Source organism: Rhagoletis pomonella, unplaced genomic scaffold (assembly GCF_013731165.1).
Source record: "Rhagoletis pomonella isolate Grant_MI unplaced genomic scaffold, Rhpom_1.0 Rhpom_scaffold_00399, whole genome shotgun sequence".
In the NCBI taxonomy this organism is placed as follows: Eukaryota; Metazoa; Arthropoda; class Insecta; order Diptera; family Tephritidae; genus Rhagoletis; species Rhagoletis pomonella.
In genome coordinates, this window is record NW_023458953.1 from 75,534 (window position 1) to 86,192 (window position 10,659).

General features: G+C 39.5%; 1 protein-coding gene across 1 annotated transcript; it reads left to right on the top strand.

Annotated features, from left to right (window-relative positions):
* Nucleotides 1-6,055: 6,055 nt before the first annotated feature.
* On the top strand, nucleotides 6,056-8,467 carry LOC118750792. Its single transcript, XM_036485525.1, has one exon. It carries the CDS (start codon nucleotides 6,056-6,058, stop codon nucleotides 8,465-8,467), a length of 2,412 nt encoding a protein of 803 aa, XP_036341418.1.
* Nucleotides 8,468-10,659: the final 2,192 nt, after the last annotated feature.

Genomic DNA, 10,659 nt, shown 5'->3' on the forward strand with positions numbered 1-10,659 from the left:
ACTTAGAAAAACGGAACTACGATTGAAATGTAGAATAGGTATAATCGTAAATTTCGAATATTGATCGAAAGGAAACGGAACGCAGAATACCAAAGTTGCCAAACGGAGAAAATTTCGATTCGAGTCGAAATGCAGAATAGGGCTGATAAATTTGTACTTTTGGAGCTCCGGTAAATCGTACTCTATTAACTAAATCTCATATTTTCTACCAAGAACATATAAAAAAATTACAACGATAAATTCCGGCAGTCTCGCTTCCAGTAGTTGGGGCACCTCTCCGTGTTCCGTTACCGGTCCGTTATTTCGTGGTCGTGTGACTTTAGTTCCGGTGGGCAGCGCTCTGCTAATGCCGCTGAGTGGCGCGCAGCTAACGCCGGTAAGCGGCGCTCTGGGTTCGTCGGTGAAAGGCGTTCTGGTGACGCCGGAGATTGTTGCTTTGACGTCGTTGGCAAGTGGCGCTCTGATGCCGTACGTAAGTGGCGCTCTGTTCACGCAAAGGAGTGGCCCTCTAGCAACGTCGGTGAGTAGCGCTCTTGGTCGCGTCCAGTGTTGCCGCGAAACGCTTTTAGTGGTAGCTAAATTCCAGCTAAAAAAGGGTTAAAAAAGAGCTAAAAATCGTCGTTGTGGCTAAAAATGGTAGCTAATTTTTTTTACCTACATCTTATATATAAAAATAAGTGCACGTTTTTGGTGTGACCTCATAACTTGAGAACAGCTTCACCGAATTCAAACAAATTTATGTGGCATATTCGATTTATCATGCAGATGGTTTATGCGAAGTTTTCCCGAATTCGGAAGAGGGGGCGTGGCACCACCCATACTAACTAAAATATAAAAATAAGTGAACGTTTTTGGTGTGACAATATAACATAAGAACGGCTTCACCGAATTCAACCAAATTTATGCGGCATATTCGGGCCATCATGCAGATATTTTATGTGGAGTTTGCCCAAATTTGGAAAAGGGGCGTGGCATATGTATGTATCTTATGTATACAAATAAGTACACGTTTTTGGTGTGAGCTTATAACTTGAGAACGGCTTCACCGAATTCAACCAAATTTATACGGCATATTTAGGCTATCATGCAGATGGTTTATGTGAAGTTTGCCCGAATTCGTAAAAGGGGGTGTGGCACCTTCCATACTAACTAAAATTTTTTTTGTTGTATATCTCTTGAAATATTTGTGGTAGAGTACAGAAAGCTGGTATAGAGGTATAACAAATAATTCCATACTCGTGGATAAAAATGGGCGGTATTGGAAAAGAGGGCGTGGCACCTACCATCTTATATATAAAGAATAAGTGCAAGATTTCATCTGGTATATCTCTTGAAATATTTGTGGTAGATTACTGGAATTGGTAGCTATACGTGGCCTGTTCAAGAGTTAGCATTCCAAATTGTTTATTTATTCATACCCAAGATGGAAAAACAAAAAATGTTGTATATCCAAATGTGTTGGATTAAGATTTAAAATAAAGAATACAAAATTTTGAAATAAAACAAACGATAAATTTTCATATAGAAAAATTCCAGGACTTTTCATTCGTTTTTCAATATTTGGTGTAGAGAACTGCTAGTATAAATATATAAGTATACAGGCAAACATTTTCTATAATTACTGGTATAGAAAAACAATGAACTCTGAAAAGAATTAATATTTTATTCAACAAAAAAAATTTTTGTGTAACACATAAAGCATATTAAGGGCCGCCAACTTACCTATTTTAAAGTATAGTTAAATCGTTAATGGATAAGATAACGGCCCAGAAACGTAAGGAACATACATAGACATATGTTTACTTGCCTTAAAGGAAAGGTGTTCGCTTTATGAGCGAAGACTTAAATTCATGAAAATCATAAAAAAAATTTTAATGTCAATGATGAAAAAATTTTGAGAAGGGATAAAAAAGGCTAGGGGCAATTTCAAATTTTTGTGGTCAAAAAAAGAGCCAAATTTAGCCACCAAAGGGCTAAAACGGCAACGGTAAGTAGCAGAGGTGTTAAGTAATGCAATACTTATTGACTTTTGCATTCATTTGATTGGGGGTCAAATGATTGCAATAATTTTTTGTTAGTCATGACTGGGACTAAAAAAAGTTAGTACTTATTCATTTTTGTTAGTCATGACTAAAAAGTCATCGGCATTCTTTAATTACTTGAATGCAATCAGAAAATGATTGCAATATAAAGTCGTTTGCAATCTTTTTAAGCTGTTCATTGTTAAAGTCTGAACCTTAATTTAGAATCTAAGCTTAAATCATACTATCTTTCTAATTAGTACACTGAAGCAAATAAGAGCACAATAAATGTTACGTTACTCGTGCTCTGAAAGTGAAAAACAAAAATAAGCAAGACGACCAAAAGAACAATAAACAAAGCACCCTTAAGTATGTACACACGATCTAGTCTAAAACGCATCAATAAACAAAACGCATTAACGCAAAATTGAACATATTGCTGTAACAAGTGTATACTTTTTAGCCATGTCTTCAATAAGATATTTTATTTATTACAGATAGTTCCTAAGACAGTTGTGAATAATTGTCGCATGAAAAGAATATAAATGTGCTTTGTGATAAGCTCCAAGTGGAAAAGTTCCACGAAAATGATTTTATGTATTTAGATGAGTATCTAACCTTGTTGCAACTTGTTGTTGTTGATAGTGGAATGGTCTACGGATTCCTTCTTCCCACATTAGCGACTCTAAGAACAAAATATCGCAAAATGCAAGCAAACAGCACATTAAAGCACTTTACCAACATAGTTGATTCTTTGGAGCAATCTTTGCAAAAGGGATTTAAAAATTATTATGATTTGAAAAATGTAGACGACGCAATTGTGGCTGCGGTACTTTGTCCAGATATCAAATTGAAGTGGGTCAAATGTTTAAATCCGATTTTTGATACAGACAAAGTAAAGGAAATTAACGATTTTGTTAAAACTCTTTTATCAGAAGAATTCGATGCAAGTATTTTTTATATCCGTAAACAAATTTTAAATTTACTTTCAAGATGATCCAGTGCATCAGAGTATGAATACTTCTAGGTCAGTTGAGGAAGAATTTCTCTCATACATGGTAGACAAACCTACATCGACTTCCATGCTGAACCGATATCCCAGCATTAAAAAGCGTACATTAAGTAAAATACAGCCTTGCCATCTTCAGCTGCAGTGGAGCGGCTTTTTTCGTTTGCTTCATTGCTAAATACTCCTCGTCGTGGAACTCTTTCTGACAACAATTTTGAAAAATTGTTGTTACTCAAAGTAAATCAAGGAGTTTGTATTAGTCTTTAAGTACTTTATTATATCTTTAATTTTTAAGAAAATAAATTAAGTGCGCCTTTGAAGGAAATCAAAAACAACTTAAAAAATACATTGACAATTTCATCAAGTTATGTTTATACATATGTAACTTGTTAATTTTTGCGATTGAAATTTCTACATTATTTGTAATTATAAGTAATTTGCAATTTTTGGTTTATATTTATTTGGGAGTTTTCGCAGCTTGCAGTATTTATATTTATGTAACATAATTAATTCTTTGGTTGTTTGTATATATATATATATATATGTTTGTACATAAATATGTGTATTTGTTATTTTGTAAGTTTTTCATAATATCTATGAATAAAAAATAAATGCTGCCTGTCTAAGCCGCCGCTTAAGCCGAGTTCAGCGGCCGTGCGCGCGCACTTTGGCGGCAGTGGAGTCGACGCGACTCCGAAAATAATTACCGAGCGCGCACAGCCGCCTCCCAATCGTCGTGCGAAAATCCGCACAAACCAGTTCAGCTATTAACGCCGGTCTACGCGCACGCGCCCCTTAATATTAGCATTTTAAAAATCTTTTTAACTGTGTCATCTTTTTAACATCCGTGAAAATAAAACTTTAATTGTTAAAAACTTTAAATAACCCGAGCGGAAGTTTGTAAAATTAAAAATTGAAAACCAAAGTATTTCTTTAAAGCGGAAAGAAACTGTGTGTGTGCAAGGTGAGTGCGAAAGGCAACCATTGGAATTATTCATGGTCCTTCGCAGCCAACCCTGGCCTAGCTCCAAAAAAATAAAATAAATTAATAAAAACCACAAAAAAAAAAAATCGGTACTCGCACGACCGTAAAAACACAACAAAAAACAACTTTAACAGTGGAAAAAAAAGCTATAAACTAAAGTGCACGTATATACATACATATACGCAAAAAAAAACTGAGAAACTAAGTGCAACAACAAACAAAAGTGTAAAAAGAGTGCACGTACATTTCGAAAACTCAAAAGTGAAAAATAAAATAAAATTTTGGAAAAAACAAATAAATAATTAAAATACTTATGTACATTTAAAAAACCAATCGAGTGAACAACATCATCATCAAACCAAACAAATTGGCCCACATACTTCAGCCAAGCAACCGCCACCAGCAGCCATCAACAACATCAGCAGCCATCAACAGCATAAGCGGCAGCAACAACACTAGACACAAGAAGCCCCCAGGCAAAAAGGAGCAAAATCAGATACACATATACATTAATCAAGGAAAGTAGTAAGTAGGCAAATTTTTAATTTCCTTAAAAATTTAAATAATATAACTTTCATATTCTTGAAAGTTATATTATTTCTAATAAACTGCCAACGGGCATACATACGTATATACATATATATATATATAATTAAATAAAAGGCGTATTTATTCTCGCCAAAAAGGGTTTCACTAAAATTGCGGATATTTTCTTGCCGCCCAAAAATCTCACATCGGCAATTTGCCGCTATTGAATTTTGGTAGAAACATTCCGTTTTCCGGAAAGCGGTATATCTCCACTTACCGCCAATCTTATATATATATATATAGGTATATGTACTACATACATATATACAAATTCTGATATATACCCCAAAATAAATTCCGTTGCAGTTTATATGCCTACTGTGTCCCACTGTGCAAGAACAAAATATTAGCACATTAAAATCACATACTTTCCTCTGCTTACCAATTTTTGCCGTTGGTCGCATAGTTCGTTGAACTTGGCTAAACAAATTGCCGAAAAACATAAGTGCATTATTTCCCATATATCATATGTACATACGTTAGCACATATAAACATTTTTACCAGTTGCATTTTCTGCAACTATTCGTATAATAGCTAAGAGAGTCGCTGCTATTTATCGAACAATACAGTCCACACGTACCAAGCGCACTCTAGCTTATTTTAATTTATTTCAATCTTGCTTTTCTCTGCTGCACTCACCAAGCTAAGAGAACGTAAATCAAAGCCCGCTCTCTCAGCGGTGAGCGGCTCTTTACGTATTATTATATCCACTTGTGCATTCCCGCACACATACATACATACGCACTATAATCAAAACAAATTCTCTGTTGTTTTCGTTTCTTAACTCACCACTGCTGTGACAAAGCATAGCTTAGCCATATACTCGGCTTCATACGTAAATATTTGTACATACATACGTACGTACATTTTTACATTCTACATATTCTGCACTTTTGTACATACGTGCTAACAAAGAATATTGTCACACGAATATTATCCATAACGCGATAAGAAGTGAGTTCAAGATATCAGATACATGCAACCCAGTAGGGAAAGCTCCCGAATTGCATTGGTCTAGATAGTGATAAATAACCATTACTTTTTCAGTATTTACATAATTAGTTATATCACATTAAATATTTATACATACGTATATTTCACCACGTATATAAAAGTGAAAAGTGTTTGTGATTTTTTTTTCTCGTACTGAAATTTTTCAAATCCAAATTCCGCGGATTTAATTGGGACGCTCCGTTTTCCACGTAATAAAAAGTGCTGAACCAAAAATTAAGGCAAATATAATTTCACGTAATTTGCAAGAAACAAAAAACACAAACACCGCCACAAAATCTTAAAATTCTTTTCCTGATTTTCTGTGGCACAAAGTGCAATTTTTACTCGTTTGACATATATTTTTCTAATTTTTGCGAACGTTATCTGGGTGGTACTCAGTAAAATTTGATAAATTTTTCTCTCAATTTTTATACGTGTGACCTTCCACAGCATTAAAAATGCCACTTGGACACAGTCCACCAAAAATGTCTGAAATCGAGACAAGGTCAAAAACTGCTTCGCAAGAAGCCACCGGTGGTAAGAGGGAACCCTCACCGCGCCCGAAACCTAAAACTTTTGACCCATCCGCTCAAAAGTTTATAGCGGAAAGTGACAGTATCATGAGATACTGTGCAAGATTCAGTGATGCACCGATCCAAGACCACACTGAATCATATCTTATGATAAAAGACAAATCACTAGATGATTGTTGGGCACGGCTTCAGTCCGCCTATGATTTGGTTTTTTCAAAGCCAGATGACAGCCTACCCGAAAACTTTAAGAGTTCGGTAGAAGGTAAGTACTTCACTTGCCTTGAATTATATGAGGTGACAAAAGCTAAAATTGCCGATCAACTGTCGTTGATTAAAGCAATCGCCGCACCGAGTCCACCACCCCGCGTGGAACACACCTCGGCAAAGGCAAACGTTTTTCTTCAAGTCCCACCTTGTGACACGGAGACATTTTACGGTGGTTACGAAGAATGGCCCGCTTTTCGTGACATGTTCACAGCGGTGTACATCAACCACCCGAAGCTCTCCCGTGCTCAAAAACTGTATCACCTCCGGTACAAAACTCAAGGAAAAGCCGGTTCCATCGTCAAGCAATACCCGCTCAGCGATGATAACTTCGAGCTGGCCTGGGAAGCTTTACGGTCACGATACGAAAACAAACGTATCTTGGTTGACAACCAAATTAAAATTTTGATGACTTTGCCGACTATTCAATCCGAGAATAGCGAGCAACTTCAAAGGCTGCAAACATCAATTAACAACTGTCTGTCAGTTCTTAATTCCCAAGACGTTCAGACAGACAGTTGGGATCCCATATTGGTGTACATTTGCTCATCCAAATTGCCCGAAACCACACTGTTACTTTGGGAACAATCTCTCTCTTCTCGAAGAGATTTACCCTCATGGTCACAAATGGACGATTTTCTTACTTCAAGATACGAAGTAGTCGAAAGACTTAACCGGCTTCATCCAAGACAAAATAAACAAAAACCAGTCGCTCATCAAAATGCTGCGCAAAACAGGTCCTTTAACAGGACTCAAACCTTTGTGGCAGAACCTAAGAGGGAACCAACTTGCTCTTACTGCAAGTCCCCTCATCCCATTAGAGTCTGCCCACAATTTAAGCGAATTTCGGTACCGAACCGAGTACAATTCGCAAACCAAACCAAGCTGTGCAAAAACTGCCTTGGTAATACCCATAGCACTAATGAGTGTCCGAGCAAGTGGTCATGTACACATTGCCAACAACGGCATCACTCCCTGCTGCACATGAACCCCAAACCACAATCTCGACACTCCAGTGCGCGAGCGAATGAAACCGCCGCACAACACACTACTGCCCAGTCGACACCTCCCGCTCGACAAGCGCAGTCAAGCTCCAATTCCAGCGAGCAACCGTGCTGTTCCAAACAAGCACAAATACAATCATTGCACACCGACAATGATAGCAAAATTCTCCTTCCAACTGCCATAGTCGCAGTTGAACACGAGGGTGAATTGTTTCAACTTAGAGCCCTGATTGATCAAGGCTCACAAAGAACTTTCATTTCCTCGAAAGTTCAAAAACGGTTGAAACTACCACTCGAACATTCCAAGTTCGAAATTTCCGGCATGGGTGGACATGTAGTACAAAGCTCCTCAAAGCTTTGTCCACTCACATTGGTAGCACCAAAAACCATGCAACGGATAAACACACAGGCTATCGTGTTACCTCAGCTCACGAGGCACATGCCTACATTCACCATTAGCCGTGAAAACTGGCAGCAATTCAAGATCCTTGAACTTGCTGACCCAAGCTGTCACATACCAGCTCAAACTGACATGGTAATCGGCAGCGATATACTTCCACAAATCCTGCTGGAAGGTATACAAAATATTTGCGACACAATACTTGCGCAAAAAATCATATTTGGCTGGATTCTCAGTGGTCCAGTAACCGAAAATGTGGTGTCATTCTCGACACAACTAGAAGAGTGCTCGAATGCAACTCTCAGCTCTCAGCTTCGAAAGTTCTGGGAAGAGGAGGAGATTCCACAACCTCCACAAATTTGCCCGGAAGATCAGGCTTGTGAGCATATATATGCAACAACAACGACTCGTGCCCCAAACGGTCGATACATTGTGCGACTTCCATTCAAGGAAGAATTTCCAAAAAAGCTGTCTCTGGCCCACTCTCGGTCTGCTGCACTTCAGCAGTTTTTTAGCATGGAGCGATCGCTTCAGAAAAAAGGAGACTTAGGCACAATGTATAACAATGTGTTGCAAGAATATCTCGACCTCGGTCATATGGAGCACACGAAGCCATGGCAAATACTTCTCATTCTACTTGCCACACCATGCGGTCGTCAAACCAGATAAGGTAACCACCAAAGTTCGCGTGGTATTCAACGCCTCAAAACCATCTAGTTCAGGAAAATCCCTGAATGACGTGTTGCACACTGGTCCCACACTCCAGCCAGATCTCATGCTGCTCATTCTGCAGTGGCGAATGCACAGATTCGTGTTCAATGGCGACATTGAAAAAATGTATCGTCAAATACTCATCCATGAGGACGATGAAGATTTTCAGCGAATCTTATTTCGCACATCGGCTGACTCTCCTTTCACCGATTATAATCTTAAAACCGTAACGTTCGGGGTTAATTGTGCACCATACCTCGCTATCCGTACCCTGCATCAATTAGCAGATGATACGATAGCGACATTTCCCTTGGCTGCCACAATACTTAAAACCGAAACGTATGTGGATGACATCCTATCCGGAAGTCATGATATTGACAACGCCACTGAATCACTTCTTCAAGTGATCAAAGCGCTTAAGTCAGCTGGTTTCATACTCAAGAAACTAACGGCCAATCATCCGGCCATCTTAGAAAAATTTCCAAAGGAGGATCTTCTCGACTCCAACTTTTTGAAATTTGAGAGCGCTTCCACAACCAAAACTCTTGGTATACAATGGAACGCACTCACCGATAAGTTTTCCTACACCATTCTGCCTGCATCGACATCGAATGCCGTCACAAAGCGACAAATCTTATCCTCTGTCGCAAAACTTTTTGACCCGGCAGGATGGCTATCGCCAGTGATGATTCAAGCAAAGATTCTTCTTCAAGAACTTTGGCTAGATGGCGTTGATTGGGACGAATGTGCCAAACCTATATCTTTAGCAAAATGGCAACAGTTCGCAGAAAATCTGCCAGCTATCTGCCACATCGAAATCCCTCGATGGGTTAATTTCACTCCGGGGCAAGATACCCAAATCCACGGGTTTTGCGATGCCTCGGAAAAAGCATATTGCGCTGCGATTTACATCTGCGCAGATGCTAGCAACCAAAGGTATTCCACTCTCTTGGTTGCAAAAAGCAAAGTCGCACCATTGAAGACGGTAAGCTTGCCACGCCTGGAGCTGTGTGGTGCAGTCTTACTCGCAAAACTGGTCGCAACTGTTCGAAAACAGCTCAAATTGGAATCGTGCAACATATTCTTATGGTCAGATTCAGAGATTGTGCTAGCTTGGCTTGAAAAGCCACCATGTACATGGAAGACGTATGTATCCAATCGTACCTCTCAAATCCGGGAATATCTTCCAACCGGTACATGGCGCCATGTTGCCAGCCAAGACAACCCAGCCGACCTCGGCACCCGTGGTTGCAAACCGCAGGACTTGGCAAATTCCCCACTCTGGTGGCACGGACCAAACTGGCTCTCTTGCCACATGGATGCATGGCCAAGGTCAAAGGCATGCAGTGCATCTCCACCAGAAAAGCGCAAGGTGGAGGTATATCACGCGCTCGAAGAAGAGGTCGATTTTCTTGATCGCTGTTCTTCTTTCTCTCGAGCACTCCGCGTGACTGCGTACATGTTCCGCTTCGTGAGCAATGCCCGCAACAAATCAAAGGGGTTAGCTACAATCACCTATCCGCATCTGACACATAACGAATTTCAATATGCAAAAATTCGTCTTATCAACGCAGCGCAATCACGCCATTTTCCGCGCGAAAAAAGCGCTTTGCAAGATAAAAAGCCGCTTAACAAAAAAAGTCCTCTTATTGTTCTCAATCCTTCGTTGGACAAAGACGGACTTCTACGGGTTAATGGCCGATTAGCACATTCCACATTAAGCTATAATGAAAGGCACCCAATAATTCTCCCTACCGAATCGAGGTTCTGCCAGCTATATTTGGAGTTTTTACACTCGCTGCTTCTTCACGCAGAAACACGATTAATGCTCCAAATGGTAAGGCAAGAGTACTACGTACCAAAGCTGAAACCTCTAATTAAAAAATGAATCTTTCAATGCAAAGTGTGCACGCTGTACAAGCAACAAACACGCACCCAAATAATGGCCGCTCTACCCCCTGAGCGCTGCAGTTTCTCACTCCCATTTTCCACATCGGGAGTAGATTTTGCTGGGCCATTCCACATTAAAGCATCGGTGCTAAGATCTACAACCCTTATCAAGGGATACGTTGCAGTTTTTGTCTGTTTTTCCACAAAGGCAGTGCATCTCGAGCTATGCTCGGATCTTACAACCGAAGCTTTTCGAGCAG

Excerpts from the sequence above, each read along its gene's own strand:
- LOC118750792 (XM_036485525.1), top strand. The coding sequence starts at position 6,056 with ATGCCACTTGGACACAGTCCACCAAAAATGTCTGAAATCGAGACAAGG.